The following is a 20,771-nucleotide window of genomic DNA, read 5'->3' as shown; positions in this document are numbered from 1 at the left end:
AATCACTTGGTCAAATAAGAGCTCTTAATTAACCTTTTAAGGACTGGCTAAACTTTTTTCCAAAGCACACACCATTCCACATCCCCCCAACATCAGTGTATGAGGGGTTCCAATATATTCACATCTTCAATAACATTTATTTTCATCTGACTTAATTATACTTGCACTTGACTATGAAATGTTAAATCATTGTGGGTTGGGGGTTTTTTGTGTGTGTGTGTGAGTGTGTGTGTATGTCTGTGTTAGGGTGGGTTCTTTTTAACTCTCTCAAAATTTTAATTGTGGTTAAAAAAAAAATGTTACATAAAATGTGTCATCTTAAACACTTTTTAAGGTATAGTTCATAGTGTAGGTATATTCACATTGTTGTAAAACACATCTCCAGAACTTTTTCATCTTGTAAAACTGAACCCATTGAACAATAACTCTCCTTTTTAACTTAACCCAAGCCCCTGGTAACCACTATGTAGAATAGTGTCTGTCTGTGAACCTGACTCTTCAGATATCTCATTAAGTGAAATCATACAGTACAATCATCCTTTGGTGTCTGCAGGTATTTGGTTCCAGGAATACCAACTTCCTCTGCAGATAACAAAATCCAAGGGCTCAAGTCCTTATTAAAATAGCATAGTATTTGCATATAAACTATGCATATCCTCCCCTATACTTTTAATGATCTCTAGATTATTCATAATATCTAATACAACTTAAGTACTATGTAAATAGTTATTATTATTGATTAGGTAATAATCACAGGTAAAGTATCTGCATGTTCAGTATAGATGGACTTTTTTTTTTTTTGAACATTTGCAGTCCTCAGTTGCTTGAATCCTCAGGTATTGAACCTGCAGATACAAAGGGCCAGCTGTCTTTGTCTTTATGACTTTGTTCACTTACTGTCTTCAAGGACCATCAATGTTGTAACACGTGATTCTATTTCCTTCATTTTTAAGACTGATTAATATGTATTTAGCACATCTTATTCATTCATCCATGGATATTTGGGTTGCTTTTACCTCTTGGTTGTTATAATTCTACTATAAACATAGCAGTGTTCATATACTGTTCCCTAATGAGCATTTTTTCCTGAGCTTATTGATTATGTCATCTCTGGAAAAGTGTCTATTCAGATTCTTTGCCTATCAGATCAGTTGTCTTTTTATTAATAAAGTATAAGAATTATTTTATTATTAGGTATCTGCCAGATTATAATTTTTGTTCTGAGTTAAAATCTAAGCTTTATTTTTCTTCAACTAGCAATTATCCAGTTCATTTAATAAATAATCCATCTTTTCTCATCCTTTAAAAAATATTTATTGAAGAAATATATGGTATTAGATACTGGGGAAAATAAGCATAATATGGTGCAGAGCTAACATCCAGGTACAAAGACAGATGTATGAGTAAAGGATTACTATTGAGCAAGATAATGGTTTAAATAAAGGTTTGTGAAAAATATCTGGGGGCCATTGGAAAAGTATCATTATCTACTTAGGATAAAAAAAAAACTAAGAAGAGAAGTTATGACAAGGAAACTTTCAGAGTAAAATAGCAAGAACCATGCACTGTGCCGAAGTAGAAAATCTAATATTAAAAACCCATTTTGCAAGTGTAAAATATTTTCTCACTCTTTCCTCAAGTTGAAGTTAATGTAAATATACTTCAGATATCTTTTGTGATGCTCATTTCTTGGTGCCTGTGTACTTTACCTATTCTATGTTCTGGTTTGTTTGGGCTGCTATAACAAAATACCTTAGATAAGGTAATTTATACACAATATCAATTTGTTGCTTATAATTCTTAATGCTGGAAAGTCCAAAATCAAGGTAAGGATCACTCTTCTTCAGATGGTGCCTTGTTGTGTCCTCACATGATAGAAGGGAGCAAGGGAGTTGGCTCAACTTTCTTTTATCAGGGTACTAATCCCATTCATGAAAGTAGAGCCTTCATGATTTAATTTCTTTCCACAAGCCCTCATCTCTTAATCTTGTCATTGATTGTTAGGTTCTAACATATGAATTTTAAAGAGACACCAACATTTCTAATATAGTGATTATTATTTTACATTTATGTAATATGAATAAACATAAGAAGCCATAGTCTTACAAATATTTTTAATCCACAGATATTCATAATTTAATTAAAATAATTTATGCTTACTGAGCAGAACTGTCAATAATTCTTTTATTTATAACACATAAAGTGTTTAATAGCACACAATACCTGCTTTCTTAAAAAGGTATCACTTCACCAAAAGTGATCAAACTATAGTTCTATTTCAAAACTCACGTTACTTATATAAACGTTGTACAGATATTGTAATCTTTTTTTCTTTTTTTGGTGATCATAGAATAAATTTATCACTAAATTATTTCTGTATATTTATACCCAAACTTTTTGACAAGATAAATGAAAAAAAAAGTTTTGTTTGAGATATAAAGTGTTAAATGCTCTATTTGTTTTTTCAGTATACATTTTAATTGGTTTGCATTTAGCACCTCTCTGACAGATTCTAAGTCATCCTTGGAATTTAACTAACCAAGTGGAAAATAGAAATGACAGTAGGTACAGTATAATATAGCCATAATTAATTATCTCACCTATATAGTATACAAAACAGCACCATTTTGACAGCATAGTAAAGGTTTTTGAAATATTATAAAGTAAATAGCAGAAATTTAATTGGTTCAGATCCAAAGAAATTAAAAGGGTTTCTGCTTGTGGTCATCAATCAATTGGTGTATTAATGGGTTATGGGAGGAAATTAAAACTCATTTTCAATATAAGCTTACATTATAACAGGAATAATAGCCTGTTCTTTATTTTTCCACAGTTCTTAGTGGTCTGTGTTCTAATGACTGTCCTCGTAAGATAACAGTAAGTAAACTTAATTCTTGTTCATAAATATTTCTATGAAAAGTCTCTGCCTTGTAAATAGATACACACAAAATAGTGGTTACATGTTATAATTAAAATTGTCATTACTAGTTACTCAAAAAACTTTTCTGGAATTTATTATCTTTCCTAAAGGTATTTTTCAGAGTAAGGATCACCTCGTTTATGAAGCATTTTCTGGTATCCTACCATCATTTCTGGACATTTTGGCATTTATAATATTTGATCACTCATAACATTTTTTAGATTAGATGCCTCTCTATACTAGACTGTAAGCTCTTAAGGTCAAGAACCTTGCCATTGATCCTTGCATACCTGAAATAGAGCAAGGGTCAAATACATACTAGGCAATAGATGATTTTTTCTGCATGGCCTTAATATTGGCCTTCTGTCTAATGGAACAGTTCAGTAAAATAATTTTTTTAAAAAAAGGAAAGAAAGAAAGTAATCAAGTTTACTCTTCTAAGTAGCTTTTTCATGTAAAATGTAATGAGGATATTACATTATATGAGAAGGCATGTGCAGGGCTATGGATATATCTCAGTTGGTTGAGTGCTTGCCTCGAATGCACAAGGCCCTGGGTTCAATCCCCAGCAGCACAGAGAGAAAGAGAGAGAGAGAGAGAAGGCATGTTCATACATATATGTGTGTTTATTCATGGACCTGCTTGGGTCTCTCAATCGCCCTTATTTCATAAAAAAAAAAATTATCCCCCATTTAAACACAAGAAAACAGGCCTAGTCATAAAGTTGTTTAATAGTAGAATTGCAACATAAAATTAGGTGTTGTGATTATAGTTTCATATTCTTTCTATCCCATTAAAGCACTATATTCCCAATATTATATATATAATTGGGAAACTTCTATATTTAAAACATGTGGAAACAGATCCTGACCCAGAGATTTAATCTGAACTGGACTTGGGAGCAATACCTCTGAAGTAGTGAGGACTGGCAGGGGCAGAAAGATTCCTCTAAAATGCTTTGGGATCTCTGAAGCTATGGTGATGGCTCTAGTTGGGGCAAAGGGGTCTGACCTTTGTACTCCTTTGTACTCCTTCATTGCACTCAGACAATACCAGGAGTAGATTATAATATCTATGACATCACTCCTCTTTTGCTGAGAACAAGTTCCAGGTAGGACCCAGCTGTGAGAAAATAGCAGCTAACACTTCAGAAAGCCCACAGAACAAGTGTCAGAGTTCTGGAAAGATCTGGATGATGTATCACTATATCCTCTACTGACACCAAAGCATTTACTGCAAGGAAAGGATTGTTATACTGAAATAGATTTTATATTGTTATATTTAATCAATTAATATAAATCATAAAATAAAAGATTTTAATTTTATAGATATTAATGTCCATTAATATTAACAGATGTTAGTATTTTGTAATTTTTTTAGTTGTAAAATGAACAGACTATCTTTATTTTATTTATTTATTTATTTTTATGTGGTGCTGAGGATCCAACCCAGTGCCTCATGCATGCAAGACAAGTGCTCTACCACTGACCCATAACCCCAGCCCCCAGATGTTAGTATTAATAATAGATATTAATTTAAATAGATTTTATGCTATAATATTTAATTGCTATATTGAAATAGATTTAGACTGAAAAACATAATGATTAATGTAGAGGTCTTTGTCTGCCAAAAAAGAAACTGCTGTGATATATCCAGCTCAAGTGAAAGACTTAAATAGAGAGAAAGGAAACCATCCAAAGTAATTCTTTCATTATAATGAAACTGGGATCTTCTAGAAGGTGCCAGCTAGAACCTACATTCCTAAAAGTGCAAAGAATGATCCAGGGCATAAAACATGGAAGGGTACTTTGGTACTGCATGGCAACACTGCAGGCTACATGAGAAAACATGCCAGGCGTAGTATTCAAAGCAAAGAACCATGGACTCTCAAAAACAAATTATATTTTGAGAGTAAGAGAGAGAGAAAGCCACATTCACATAACTTTTATTAGAGCATATTGTTATAATTGTTCGATTTAAATTAAACTTTATTATACTTAGCACTTTTGCTATCTATGGTTTTAGGCATCCACTGGGGGTCTTATCCCCTTGAGGATAAGAGGGTTCTAATGTACCTTACACATAGTTGTTCCATCCTTACTATAATCCTATTATATAGATACTCTGACCATCCCTAATTAAAAGTGAGGAAAGTGAAACTCAGAGAAATAAAAATAACTTGCCCAACGTCACACAGTTTTAGAAAAGAAGAAATTTGAACCCAGAATGTGTGTGTGTATAATGACTACATTATTATTTTCAGAATTTGTAAAGAAAATATTTAAAATATTCTCAGAATATGAAATATATAGTAAGAACCCACAGGCTTTGGGTTGTTGTATTAGCTAATGCTTCCATAACAAAATATTAGAAACTGGGTAATTTAAACATCAGATAATTATTTTCTCACAGATCTGGAGAATGGAAGTCCAAGATCATAGTGCCAGGCATGCTGATATTCTCATAGGTTGAGCTCCTTGTATATTAACTTTTTAGGTTTCACATCAAGGAATAACTGGAAAATTAGTATTTCTTTTTTTCTTTCTTTCTTTCTTAGAAAATTAGTCTTTCTTTCTTTCTTTTTTTTTTTTTTTTTTTTTTTGGTACTATAGACTAAACTCAAAGATGGTTTGCCACTCAGCTATATCCCTAGCTCTTTTTTTTTTTTTTGTTCCTCCACATTTTTTATTGGTGCATTATATTTGTACATAATGATGGGATTTATTGTTATATTGTGTATACGTACAAATATGTAACAGTATAATTTGGCCAATATCACTCCCCAGTACTTTCCCCCTCCCTCTCCATCTCCCACCACTTCAGCCCTTTCTTCTGCTGATCTCCCTATGATTTTCATGAGATTAGCTCCACATTTCTTTCCTTTTTTCCTCTCTAGCTTCTGTATATAAGAGAAAACATTATAACCCTTGACCTTCTGAGTTTGATATTTTGCTTAATGTGATAATCTAGTTCCATCCATTTTCCCACATTTTTCTTAATGGCTGAATAAAACTCCATTGTGTATATGTACCACCTTGTATTTATCCATTCATCCATTGATGGATACCTAGGCTGGTTCCATAGTTTGGCTATTGTGAATTGTGCTTCTATGAACATGGATATGCATGTACTTCTATAGTATGATGCCTTTAATTCTTCAGGATAAGTACCAAGTAGTAGTATAGTTAGTTGGGTATAGCCTAGTCTTTTGAGGAACCTCCATACTGATTTGTATAGTGATTGAACTAATTTATAGTCCCACCACCAGTGTACAAGTGTTCTTTTTTCCCACATCCTCTCCAGCATTTATTATTTGTATTCTTGATGACTGCCATTCTGACTAGTGTGAGATAAAATCTCAGGGTAGTTTTAATTTGCATTTCCCTAATTGTTAATAATGTTGAACATTTTTTCATGTTTGTTGCCCATTGGTATTTCTTTGAGAAGTTCCTTGTTAATCCATTTGCCCATTTGTTAATTGAGTTATTTGGGTTTTTCTGTAAAGTTTTTTGAGTTCTTTATATATTCTGATGTTAATCCTCTTTCAGAAAAGTAACTAGCAAAGATTTTCTTTTTTTTAATATTTATTTGTTAGTTTTCGGTGGACACAACATCTTTGTTTGTATGTGGTGCTGAGGATCGAACCCAGGCTGCATGCATGCCAGGCGAGCGCACTACCGCTTGAGCCACATCCCCAGCCCCTCCCATTCTGTAGGTTCTCTCTTCACACTCATAGGCAGGAGGATCTCAAGTTCAAGGCCAGCCTGGGCAACTTATCAAGATAACTCCATCTCAAAATTTACAAAACAGGAAGGACACTAGTGCTATAACTCAGTGGAAAATGCCCCTGAGTTCTATCCCAGTACAAAAAATAATAATAAACCAGGTATGCATATGCCTGTAGTCCCAGCAGTTCAGGTGGCTAAGACAGAAGGATCACAAGTTCAACGCCAGCCTTCACAAAAGCAAGGCACTAAGCAACTCAGTGAGACTCTGTCTCTAAATAAAATACAAAACAAGTCTGGGGATATGGCTCATTGGTCAAGTGTTCAATCCCCACTTCCCGCTCCCCCACCCCCAAAAAAATAATAATAATAACATATTGTGTTAATATAGCCTGTATATTATGAAAAATATATTTTCCAAATACCAAAGAGATCATCATCCTTTGTATAATTTGAATACTTTTAACATTTATTATAGCTTGTTTTTAGTTCTGGTATTAGGCCTTTCCTGGAGAAAATTGTTTAATCCTTTTTGAAAGTGAGCAGTAGTGTCTCCAATTATTATTGAATTATCTATTTCTCCCTTCAGTTCTTAATATATTTTGGGACTCTATTGATAAAGTGTATGTGCGCTTAAAATTGTTATATCTTCTTGATGGACTGACCCTTTTTTCATGTCCTTTTTTGTCTCTAGTAAAATTTGTATATTAAAATCTATTTTATAGCCACTCCAGTTCTCATTGTTTTCTGTTTACATGGTGTATTTTTCAATGGGTTTCATACAGTATAATCTTTGAATTTACAAAAGTGTCTTTTTATAAAAAGTATATAATTGGATCATACTGTTATTAATTATTCTGTAATTAATCTGTATCTTTTGTTAAGGGCATTTAATTCACTTACATTTATTTTATCTATTGATAAGGCAGTATTTATGTATATCTTTTTTTCTGTTTGTTTTCTTTTGTCTTGAATTTTCTCATTCCTCTATTGCATTCGTACTACTTTATTTTAGAATATTCTCTAGGTTATCTCTATATTTTTTAAGTTATTTTCTTAGTAATTGCTCAGAATTACAATTAACATTTTATCTCTGAAACAGTCTGGTTCATATTTCACTTGTCTACAAAAACTGTATTCCATTATACATTTTTACTACCCCCTTTTTTGTGCTTTTATTGTCATACAAGTAACATCTTCAAACATTTTGAGCCCAGGAACTTTATATTATTGCTTTATGTGTAGATTCAATTTACTTTCTAGGGTCCTTTTAGTTCATTCAACTAGAAGTCCCTTCAGTATTCCTGTAAGTTAGGTGTACCAATAAAATCTTCTCTGTTTTTATCTGGCAATGTGTTAATTTCCTTTTCATTTCTGATGGACAGTTGTACTATATTGATTATATTGTACTATATTGACTTTTTGATTAATAGTCATGTTCTTTCATACTTCAAATGTATCATTCTGCTACCTTCTGGCCTCATGGGTTTATAATGAGGAATCATCCATTAATCTTATTGAGGATCCCTTGTACATAATGAATGAATTCTCCTCCCTTACTGCTTTCAAGATTCCCTCTATTTCGTTTCCAAATTTCACTATGAGGGCTGAGGTGGTAGAGCACTTGCCTAGCACTTGCCCCATGACCACAAAAAAAATTTTTTTTTACTATGATTGTTAGTATTTGTCTGTAATGTTATGCTGTGGATCTCTGTGGTTCATCCTACCGGGTAGTCACTGGGATTTTTACATGTGAATATTAACATACTTCATTAAATTTGGGCAATCTCGGCCATTATTGATTCATATATTGTTTCTCCCCTTCTCTACTCTCTTTCTAGAACTCCCATTATAGTTAATATTCTTAATGGTACCCCATAGGTCTCTGTAGCTCTCTTCATTTTCTGAATTGACATATCTTTAATTATTTTTTCTGCCAATGTAAATCTACTGAGCCAATGTACTGAATTTTTCATTTCAGTCATTGTACTCCAGAAATTAGTTTTGGTTCTGTTTTGTGATTTCTGCCTCTTTATTCATATTCTTTTTTGGTGAGACACTGTTTTCTATGATTTCTGTAAGTTCTTTCATCATGATTTCCTTTAGTTCTTTGGATATATTTATTAGAGCTGATTTAAAATCTTTGGTAAATCAGCCATCTAAGCTTCCTTGGGGGCAGTTTCTATTGACTATCCCCCGTCCCCAGTATATGAGCCATACTTTCTTGGTTTTTTTGTGTGTGTGCCATACTTTCTTGTTATTGTTGAAAATGTGTATGTTAAAATATGTATCAACTCTGGATATCAGATATTCCCCACCTACCCTGAGTTTTTTGTTATTGCTTGTTGTCATATGATTCACCTGGATAAATTCTATAAAGCCTCTACTCCTTATGCATGTGGCTACTAAAGTTTGCTCCCCTCAGCTTAATGGTCATCTTGGATGATCAGATAGTGCCTTAAATGATAGATGAGATCCTTCTCAGGGCTTTTGGGGCATGAACATAGTACTACTCATGTATGTGACCTTCTGATTTCCCAAAAATATATCAAAGCTTCTCAAATCCCCCTACTGACATCTTCTTTCTATCTTTCCTTTTAAGGTTTTGTCAGCGTCTCATTAACCCCAGTTGATATCACTGCCTCAGACAGCTGTAGTCGTAAACCTCTGATGATGATTATTTTAAACAAGCATTCCAGTGATAGGGCTGTTCATACAAGCAAATTCTCAGTCTCCTAAACAAAGACAAATCCTGAGAATGGAGATTTCCTGGGAGCTTCTGGATAAGTCAAATAATGAATTCTCTGGAAATGGGGCTTTTAGGAGTTCTAAACCTTATTCTGCCCCCTCCAGTAACTATAAGGCTATTTATTTTCATAGCTACCTTAGTTGCAAAGCTATAGATTTTTCTTTTTTTCAATATTGTAGACATTGATGGACCTTTATTTTATTCATTTATTTATATGTGGTGCTGAAAATCAAACCCAGTGCCTCACACATGCTAGGTAAGTGCTCTACCACTGAGCCACAAACCTAGCCCCCCAAAGCTGTAGGTTTTTCAATATTACATTAGAGTTAACATAAGGGTAATGGAAGTCGGGCAAATTAATATACAACAAAGGTCACTATTCACAAGATTCAGGTGTTTTTCTTGAATAATTGCTGCTTAGATTCTTCGAAGTTTTGAAAAGGTGATGTTGACAATATTTTGCCAAAGTTCTCATTGCTTTTTTATGAAGAAGCAGAATTTTGGAGGTCCTTACTATACCACTTCAGAAGTGATAGACCTAACTTGGCTTATTAAAATCTATTGGTTTGCCTAGTGCTGTGGCCCATACCTGGCAATCCCAGCAGCTGGGGAGGCTGAAGCAAGGGAATAGCAAGTTCAAAGCCAGCCTCAGCAAAAGCAAAGTACTAAGCAACTCACTGACACCTTGTCTCTCAATAAAATACAAAATAGGGCTGGAAATGTGGCTCAGTGGTCAAGTGCCCCTGAGTTCAATCCTAGTACCAAAAAAAAAAAAAAAAAAAAAAAAAAATCTATTGGTTCAACTTCAACTACAAATGGTTTTACATATGCATGGTTTTGTAACATTATGCATTGTTCATTTGGAAAATTTTGGAATACTGAGTTACACAGATCATTCTGATGTTGACACATTTCATAGTATAATATTTTGAATTAACATCACCATTAATTACATCAGAAAAGCTTTTAAATATTGGGAAGATGTCAGATTACAGTAGCAATTTTCTAGATTCTAGTTTTCACTTGGAAGCTCAAATTTTTTTATTATCAACAAATACTGTCAGACTCTATTTCTCCATTTCCAGAAAAGCATTGACTAATAACCAAGTCTAAATACCCATTTTTGGTGCTACTGCTAATTAACCACCTTTGCTTTTGTGTCATTAGTATAGTTGTTGACAGAGTGTAAAATACAAAGGCATCTTAGAATTACTATTAAAATAGTAATGTGATTTTTACCTAATGTGATCTGCTCTGAGTGTGTCGGGAGCCCTAGGAGCTTTTATGCTATACTTTTAGAAACACTGTGTAGAGGAATTGAACCTGGATTTCTGGAAATTGTCTTTCAATATCAGAATGATTAGCTCATGATGTGGTGAACTTTTACTCTCTAATTCAGAGATGTGCTGACCTAATTTTTTAATTGAATATGGGTGGGAAAGAGAAAAATGCCCACATAACCTGTAAAAATAAGATACTACGTATAGTAATATGAAATATGCCAGGTGAATTAGTACAAATATTCAAGAATATAATTGGAAATATTCACTGAGAATTCTTATAACCCAAGATAGCTGTTCCAGTGTCTACACTACACTATAACAAATTAAATTTGAAGTCATTATCACAGTGGACATTGTGACCTCATAAGTATCTCCAGGTCTCCCGGGAATAAGATAGATTTAAAGTATGAAAGGTCATACCCTGTTCTAAAGAAACACATACAAAGAAAAATTTATTTTAAGAAGTATGTACTGCATTCACAATGTTAAGTACATAAACCAGTAGTATCTCTTATATGCTGCTGATAGGAATATAAAGGTAATACCAGTTCATATATAAGAATGCTATGTTTATTACTGCAAAATCAATGGGAAACTGTGAACAATAAGAAAAACATGTTATATGATGGAGTATCCTAAAGCACCAGAAATGTACTACAGCCATATGCTTAATTATGAATGAGTCTCAAAATAATGTACTTTTCAAAGCACATAATGAATTTACATATATAAAATTATAAAGAAAAAGAAAAATTGCATGAAGAAGATAATTTCTTACCTTAACTTTTGTTCACTTATCTGTGGTTAAGTGATATGGTAATTTGACCCTGTAATCCCAGTAACTCAGGAAGCTGGGACAGGAGGATTTCAAATTCAAGGCCAGTCTCAAAATAAAAGGCTGGGAAGGTAGTGCAATGATAAAACACCCCTGCATTCAATCTGTGCTATACTTAAAAAACAAAAAACTATCTGTGGTTGGCCTCAAAACTGGATATTAAAAGATAATGCTTTTCCTTTCCTGTCTACAAAATAAGAATATATACGTATATGGAATTTCATTAACTCTTTCATGAAACTGTACTTAATACAAAGTATATGCTTTATTTGTGTGATATTATTCACATATTTTATTCAACTTAACTAAATAAATAAATAAATTCTGATGAGTAATTATTCCATTCTTATAGCAATCTAGTTTCTCATGGCCTTTGGAAGCACATGAAAGTCTAAGGTTCTTAAAAATATCAATCAGGCAATTGTGGTATTAATGAAATTAATTATTTCTTGCCTATCCTGGAGGAAAATCATTTTCAGAGCATCAATAGACTATCTAAATGTTATTATTAACTTTCCCCTACTTTATTGGAAAGATAAATACAATTTCATTTTTGTGACAATATTCAAGAGTTTAAAGCATTTCTTAAACTTTTTGTCATCTCTTTATAGGAAAATCCATTGCAGCCATTAGTTTCATTATTGTCCTGTTTAATTTGTAAAGAAAATAAATATATCATCTTTCATTCAAAGTTTGAAAAATAATTCTAGTATAAGAAGCAATATACAAGTTGAAGATAAACTTTACCATTGTAAATTAGGCCTTGTCAGTCTGTCAGATTTTTCTTAAGTGGAATATAATTTATTCTTCTAATGAGCAGAGAGTTAAAATTGATAAAAACTAATTATTAATCTTTTTTCATCAACTGTAATTATTATAGATGAATTTTATTTACTTTGATATTTTAGTGAGAGAATGTATACATTACCCATCACTGTAGGAAATAAAGCAATGCTATATTCAACAGAAATATTATATAATAAAACTATTGATTTGGGGGTTTTTTTGTTTTAGGTTTTGTTTGTTTTTTTTTTTGTTTTTTTTTTTTTTTTTTTTTTTTTTTGTAGTGCTAAGGGTTGAACCCAGGATCTCATGCATGCAAAGCAAGCACTCAACCACTGAGCTACATCCATCCCAAAACTGTTGTAGTTCTATTCTAGGTAAAATCGAAAGTAGTGAATAAAATTTTGCTTAAAAAATATTTGTCCTTATATAGAAAAACAATATTAAATATTGTAAATACTCAGTTTGAACTATATAAATGTAACTATCAAGTCATTTACAAAGTTAAGAATTTTCTACTAACCAAGTTTTATTTTGAAGTATTATAGAAGTGCTAAGTAACTCTTATCCATATAAGAATTACATATAAGAATTTTTTACTGTGTTCATGATAGATTTGCATGAAATTTGAAATCACTCACTCACATTTCAAAACTATTTCTTGTCTTATTGCAGCCTTTTGGAGTGAATCAGCCTGGACCATATATCATGTATACAGCTGTAGATGCAAATGGGTATCTGAAAAATGGCTCAGGTAAGGCCAGATATAATGTGCATAATGTATAGAAGCACCTTTATTCAATATATTGGCAAGGTAAACTGATGACACAAATTGGTTTCATACCCCCTAATAATTTTTTTATTAATCTTTAGGCTTATACCAATAAATTATAAAAAGATTCTCAAGGCAAAATATTAACATTTAATTCTTCATTTATCACCATTGTGATAGACCCAAGTCCTTTCTTATTTTTTTTTTCAGTTGAACTAAGAGAGAAATTTGAAGAAATTAGACTTATTTTAAAGAGTAAAATAGTAAATTATTTAAATTAAGCTCATTTTAGAAGAAGTAAAAATTAGAATCCAATTAATACTATAATCTAAATTAATCCTAGATTTTAATATGTGAAATAGAAGCTGGAAAATATTGAGAGGTTTTTTTGAGTTGTGAGTATGAAGAAAAAATCTAGTTATACATTCAGATAAATAATAAAGGGAAATACAATTAAGTCAAAAAAGGAAATAAGACTAAGCAAAGAAAGTACATTTGACATAAGATTAGATCCAAATTACAATAAATACATGGTAATCATTTATATTATCTAAATAAGAAAAGGGATCCTAATACATTAATATACTTCTTAGTGTCTCCAAGTCTTACCCATGAAGAAATATAAGCAGACCTGCTATGTTCCTACTTTTTTTGGATTTAAAAAAAAAAAAAGCTCATAATATGACCATTCTCATGTTATTTGATAGTCATACATAATAATGAGTGTACTTTTTAGCTAATTATACACAGTTAAAACTCATAATTGCAGTTTCAGCATAGAAACATTCATAAAACAAAAACTACTTTAAAAATTCCAAGAAAGATTGTCAGTTATAGTCAAATACTTTAATATACCACTGTCTGTCAAAAAATGAAAATAATTAAGGTTATAAGATGACTTGAACAAATTATTTTTAATTTATGTACATACTATAATTTGTACCAAAAAAAGGGCTCTAGGATCAGCTAGTTTTATCTTCTATTTCACTACTATGTAAAATGTTCCAGAATACAGAAAAATAAAATGAAGCTATTCATTTCATTTCACAAACCTAGTAAATTCAGGCAAACCCAACATACCTAAAACCAAAAACTTAGAAGTTTAAAACTAACAATTTAAATCCATCCACATTTCAAAAAATGCACCAACCGGGTGATTACATTTTATTTTACTATACTGAGCATATGTTAAATTTTAATATTATGAAAAGTTTTTAAAAATATTATAAGCATATGGTGTATTTCAGGCATAAATATATTTTCTAAACTGGAAAGTGATTATTTAATTGATTTAGGGAATATAATCATGAAACCCTGCCCCAAATTTTAATGTTAAACATTATTATGTGGTGAAGCTATAACCCTCCCCACATTCCATCCTGCCTTATCAGTAGATAATTCTCTGTAGGGATGTAGGGATGACTACATTTATGTATTTTAGAAATTGTACTCCTGGCTTTCTCATAGAGCAACTGAGGGTCACTACCCATTAGTGAATCATGAAATTTATTTTTTCTTTTTTTTTTTTATTGGTTGTTCAAAACATTACAAAGCTCATGACATATCATCTTTCATACATTTGATTCAAGTGGGTTATGAACTCCCATTTTTACCCCAAATACAAATTGCAGAATCACATCGGTTACACATCCACATTTTTACATAATGCCATATTAGTGACTGTTGTATTCTGCTATCTTTCCTATCCCCTACTATCCCCCCTCCCCTCCCCTCCCATCTTCCCTCTCTACGCCATCTGCTGTTGTTCAATTCTCTCCCTTGTTTCCCCCCCCCCTTTTCCCTCACAATGTCTTATATGTAATTTTGTGTAACAATGAGGGTCTCGTTCTATTTCCATACAATTTCCCTTCTCTCTCCCTTTCCCTCCCACCACTCATCTCTGTTTAATGTTAATCTTTTCCTTATGCTCATCTCTGTTTAATGTTAATCTTTTCCTCATGCTCTTCCTCACTGCTCTGTTCTTAGTTGCTCAGAAGACATTTGGCATTTGTTTTTTAAGGATTGGCTAGCTTCACTTAGCATAATCTGCTCTAATGCCATCCATTTCCCTGCAAATTCCATGAATCATGAAATTAATTGAGTGGCTATTAGAAGTTTTTATTTAACAAAATAAATGAAAACCCTAGGAAATATGAAAGTATATCACAGAAAAGTTAAGTATTATTTTACGATATTTTTTAATTTTAGGAATGTGTATGTCTGTTCATACTTGGTGATGACATAAAATGTGGTTTTTATTGTAGACTATAGTTTAAAAAGTTTGAAAACCAGAGAGAGATAATAACATACATAATATTACTCAGCATAGGCCTGGCCTAATTTTCTTTTTGCTTATACCTACATCTTATCATTCTTATACAATATTCTGTGGTTTTTACTTTCTAGCAAAGCCTGAAAGGCCAAATGTTGTTGGAGAGTTACATTACAGAAGACTCATTAATTTTGCAAATAAACCAAAGTTCCTATGGGAGAAAAAAAAAACATAAAACTACATTTATTATGAACATTTTAGAAGCTAAACAACTCTAGGTTTGAATGTAGGACTTTGTGCACTGCTCTTATAAGTTAGCCAAAAATCTGCAATAGGGACCTAAATTCCCTAACTAATATTTTGCCAAGAACTTAGTCGGTTGGATCATATTGGCAAAATTTGGTGGGCCAATGGGTTATTAGTCATTTATGAATAATAATATTATGAGACCAAGAATTTTTCTCTCCCTCTTAAATTACTTACTTTTCTTTTGAGTTAATTATTTGTTAACATAGCTGAGGAAAGAAACCCAAGTAACCCCTACCTTCTGTGTTCTCTTGGTTGGTCTATTCTAAAAGTGGTATTAAGCAGACAACTGTTTTTTTCTCTTGTTCACACTCAACAAAGAATACATCTGTAACCAGGTATGTGTGTTTTTCCCACACCAACTGATTCTCCAATATCAAGTGTGTTATTATTCTACTCATTTCTGTCACTATCACAAGAATGCCCTATACTTTAGACATCAGATGCAGTGCTGTCCAGGTATCCAGTACTTCTTTAAATTGGTATTTCCCATGGCTGTATCCTTAGGTTCAGTCAGTTCCTAAAATGGCTCAAAGAACTGAAAAAAATTTACATTTACTGGTTTCTTATAAACGATACAGATAGCCAGAAGAACAAATACATAAGACAAGAGCTTGAGGTGTGCCACTTTACCAAAACATTGATATGTTCACCAGTCTGGAAACTTTCCAACCTTTTCCTCTTGGGTTTTATGGAAGCCTCCTAGGTAGGCATAATTGATTAAATCATTAGCCACTGGTGATCAACTCAACCTTCAGCCCTCTCCTTTTCCTAGAAAGGAAGTAGGGGCTGAAAGTTTCTAACCTATTCTTACATGGATAGTTAGTTACCCTTGCAACCAGCCCCTATCCTGAGATTCTCCAGGAGCTCCTAGCCATATTATTACCATACAAAAAAGATACCATTTCAGAGATTCCAAGGAGTCATGTACCTGGAAAATAAAATATTCATTTATTTTTCTTTTTATTTTTATAGTCTAAGGAATGGGATTCAGGGGCTCAAGCATGGAAGACAAACCCTCTACCACTGTGCTATATCCCCAGCCCAATATATTTCTTATTATACATTACAGTATCACATATACCTCATATTTTAGAGCAATTAAAATGTATTGCAGACTCATCATGTCTGAAAAGCAAAGAAAATTTTGGTTTAAAATATGGTAAAATGAATATGGCTGATAAACAGATTATTAAGGAAAATTATTGGTTGTAACACATGGATATTGTCTTTATATAATTTTAATTATAACCATTCTGATTTCTACACTTTAATCAATAATTATTCATTACATTTTTCAGTACCTAAAACTTTTGATACTTGTTTTGATTATAATTATTAACATAAACTAATTGTACAAATTAATGGTGTTCACTGTGACATTTACATATATATATATATATCCTTCCTTGATTATGTCCACCCTCCCTTCATCTAAGTCTCTTATACATTCAGGTAGTTTTTTGTTTTGTTTTGTTTTGTGTTGCTTTGCTTTTGGTTCTACACATGAGAGTAAACCTGATATTTGTCTGTATCTCACTTATTTCACTTAACATAACTTTCTCCAGTTCCATCAATTTTTCTCCAAATGAAATTATTTTTAATAGTAATTCATGTGTATGTACAGACTATATTTTCTTTATCTACTTTTTATCAGAATCCTAGGCCAGATGCCTACCTCTAGGGATCCCAAATAACCAGGTCCAGCCACTCATCACAAAAAAACAAAAGAAAAAGTAATGATAAAAGTAGGAACAGAACTTTAATCATTATGACCATGGGAAGGCAAGGTGAGATGCAGCATTTCAGCCCTGTCAGTTTAAATGGAGCATGAATTGGGCAGGGGTGAGAGGTATGCATAATTAAGTAGTCTTTGTCAAATTGTGGACTAGTTGATGAACATTTCAGATATGGCTTGGGGTGGTATCTCAGGATACTTTCTATTTAGGATATTTATCTATCAGATCTGTGATCCTGGAAAGGAGCATTTCAGTTCCTAAGAAATGATTGTTCCTGCTTAGGAGATAGTCCTATCAAAGGGTGATATACCCTTCATTCTGATGTTCCTGGAAGGAGTAGGACTAAAAATTTCTATGTGCCACCCCAGGGATCTGAAACAGGATGCTACGAATTTTGCCTCAGTCTTGAGTAGGATGAGATAGGTTAGTAAATTGTATCACCAGTTTTTAGATGAACTTTTTAAATGATTAACATGCACATAAGTGCAGAGCTAAGGAGGGACCTGAAGATGAATACAAAATAAAGGTAGAGATTCTAAGTCCTTGTTATACATTTATCTGTTAACTTGATCTGAGCTGATTCCTTTTCTTAGCTATTATGAATACTGTTAACTTGATCTGAGCCGATTCCTTTTCTTAGCTATTATGAATACTGTTAAAATAAACATAGATATATGGATATCTCTTTTGAATGTTGGCATCATTTCCTTTGGATATTATACTCAAGAGTGGAATAACTAGATCATATGGTAGTTCTATTTTTAGTTTTTTAGCAACCTTCATAGTATTTTCCATAGTGGATGTACCAATTTACATTTCCACGAATAGTGTATAAGGTTCCTTTAACTCCACATTCTAGCCACCATTTATTATTTTGTTTTGTTTTGTTTTTTAAGCTATTCCAACTGGGGTGAGATACAATATCAGTGAAGTTTTGATTTGCATTTCCCTATTAGCTAAAGATATTAAGCATTTTTTCATATACTCATTGACCATTTATATTTCTTCAAAAGAAGTATATGTTCAAATCATTTTCCAATTTTTATTAGATTAATTGTCCATTTTTGTTAAATGTACGGAGTTTTTTATAAGTTCTGGCCATTAATCCTCAGTCAGATGAATAGTCGGCAGATTTTTCTCCCATTCTACAGGTTCCCAATTCACTCTGTTGATTGTTGTACAGAAGCTTTTTAATTTTATGCAATCCCACTTCTCAATTGTTTTTGTTCCTGAACTATTGGAGTTCTATTCAGGTGCCTGTACCAGTAGCCTGGACTGTTTCCCCTATGTTTTCATCTAGTAGTTTCAAAGTTTTAGGACTTTGATCCATTTTGAGTTGATTTTTATACAGGATAGAAGATAGAGCCCTACTTTCAATCCTCTACACATTGATAGCCAATTTTCCCAGCAACATTTGACATCACTGGGCCAGCTTTTAGTACCTTTGTCAACAGTCTGTTGGCTGTGGGTGTCGTGGGTTTATTTCTGAATCCTCCATTCTGTACTATTGGTCTATATGTCTATTCTTATGTTAATACCATTCTTTTTTTGTTACTGTGACCGTATAGTATATTTTGAAATAGATAATGATCTCTCCAGTATTGCTTTTGAAAAATTTGTTGTAATTAGTTACACATGACAGTAGAATACATCTTGACATATCATACATAAATGGAGTATAGCTTCTCATTCTTCTGGTTGTACATGTTATAGGATTACACTGGTCACATAGTCATATATGCACATAGGGTAATAATGTTTGATTCATTCCACTAACCTTCCCACCTCCATACCCCCTCCCTTCACTCCCCTTTGTCTAATCTAAAATACCTCTATTTGTTCCTAACCCCTCCCCTTATTGTGAATTAGCATCCACATTATCAGAGAAAACATTCGACCTTTGGTTCCTTGGGAATTGGGTATTTTGCTTAGTATGATATTCTCCAGCTTTATCCATTTCCTGGCAAATGCCATGATTTCATTCTTCTTTAAGGTTGAGTAATATTCTATTGTATATATAAACCACAGTTTCTTTATCCATTCATTTGTTGAAGGGCACCTAGGTTGGTTCCATGGCTTAGCTACTTTATGAATTGAGCCGCTATAAACATTGATGTGACTGCATCACTGTAGTTTGTTGATTTTAAGTCCTTTGGGTATAAACCAAGGAGTGGAATAATTTGGTCATATGATGGTTCCATTGAAAGTTTTCTGAGGAATCTCCATACTGCTTTCCATAGTGATTACGCCAGTTTGCTCTGATAGAATTATGATATATGCAATGTATGAGTGTACCCTTTTTCCCCACATCCTCAGCAACATTTATTGTTTTTTGTATTCTTGACAATTGCCATTCTCAATTTAGTTTTGATTTGTATTTCTCTAATTGCTAGAGATGTTGAACATTTTTTCATATATTTGTTGACCAATTGTATTTTTTCTCCTGTGAAGTGTCTTTTCTGTTCCTTAACTCAATTATTGATTGGGTTATTTTTTTTTCCCTGGTGTTAAGTTTTTTTGAGTTCTTTATATATCCTGCAGAGTAATTCTCTAAGTGAGATGTATGCGGTAAAGATTTTCTCCCATTCTGTAGGCTCCTCTGTTCACATTATTGTTTCTTTTGCTATGAAGAAGCTTTTTAGTTTGATTCCATGCCATTTATTGATTCTTGATTTTATTTCTTGTTCTTTAGGGGTCTTGTAAAAGTCAGTTCCTAAGCTGACATGGTGGAGATTTGGGCCTACTTTTTCTTCTATTAGGCACAGAGTCTCTGTTCTACTGCCTAATCCTTTGATCTACTTTGAGTTCAGTTTTGTGCAGGGTGAGAAAAAGGAGTTTAATTTTATTCTGCTTTACATATGGGTTTCCAGTTTTCCCAGAACCATTTGTTGAAGACGATATCTTTTCTCCAATGTATGTTTTTGGTGCCTTTGTCTAGTATGAGATAACTTTATATGGATTTGTCTATGTGTCTTCTATTTTGTACCATTGATTTAGTGTCTGTTTTGGTGCCTGTACTATGCCATTTTTGTTGCTATGGCTCTGTAGTATAATTTAAGGTCTGGTATTATGTTGCCTCCTGCTTCACTTTTCTTGCTAAGGATTGCGTTGGCTATTCTGCTCTTATTTTTCCAAATGAATTTCATGATTGCCTTTTCTATTTCTATGAAGAATGTCATTGGGATTGTAATAGGAATTGCATTAAATCTGTATAACAGTTTTGGTAGAATGGCCATTTTGACATAATTAATTCTAGTATTGCTTTTTGCTCAGCTATTTGGGTTTTTTTTTTTCTTCCATATGAATTTTTGTATTTTTGTTTCCTGGGAATGTCACTGGCATTTTGATGGGAATTGCAATAAATCTAGATATCTCTTTGGGTAGTAT

General features: G+C 32.6%; 1 protein-coding gene across 2 annotated transcripts in view; it reads left to right on the top strand.

Moving 5' to 3' along the window:
- ITFG1 (integrin alpha FG-GAP repeat containing 1) overlaps positions 1-20,771 on the top strand; it is a 256,647-nt gene that overhangs the window by 185,554 nt on the left and 50,322 nt on the right. For both annotated transcript variants that reach the window (XM_081273851.1, XM_081273850.1), the window contains exons 13-14: positions 2,834-2,877; positions 12,971-13,049. In XM_081273851.1, the coding sequence (XP_081129977.1) occupies positions 2,834-2,877; positions 12,971-13,049 (123 nt within the window). The remainder of the gene's footprint in view (positions 1-2,833; positions 2,878-12,970; positions 13,050-20,771) is intronic.

The sequence above is a fragment of the Spermophilus citellus genome (assembly GCF_964194105.1).
Source record: "Spermophilus citellus genome assembly, chromosome: 18".
In the NCBI taxonomy this organism is placed as follows: Eukaryota; Metazoa; Chordata; class Mammalia; order Rodentia; family Sciuridae; genus Spermophilus; species Spermophilus citellus.
Note: the sequence above shows the minus strand (reverse complement) of the source record. Positions and strands in the feature narration are given on the sequence as shown.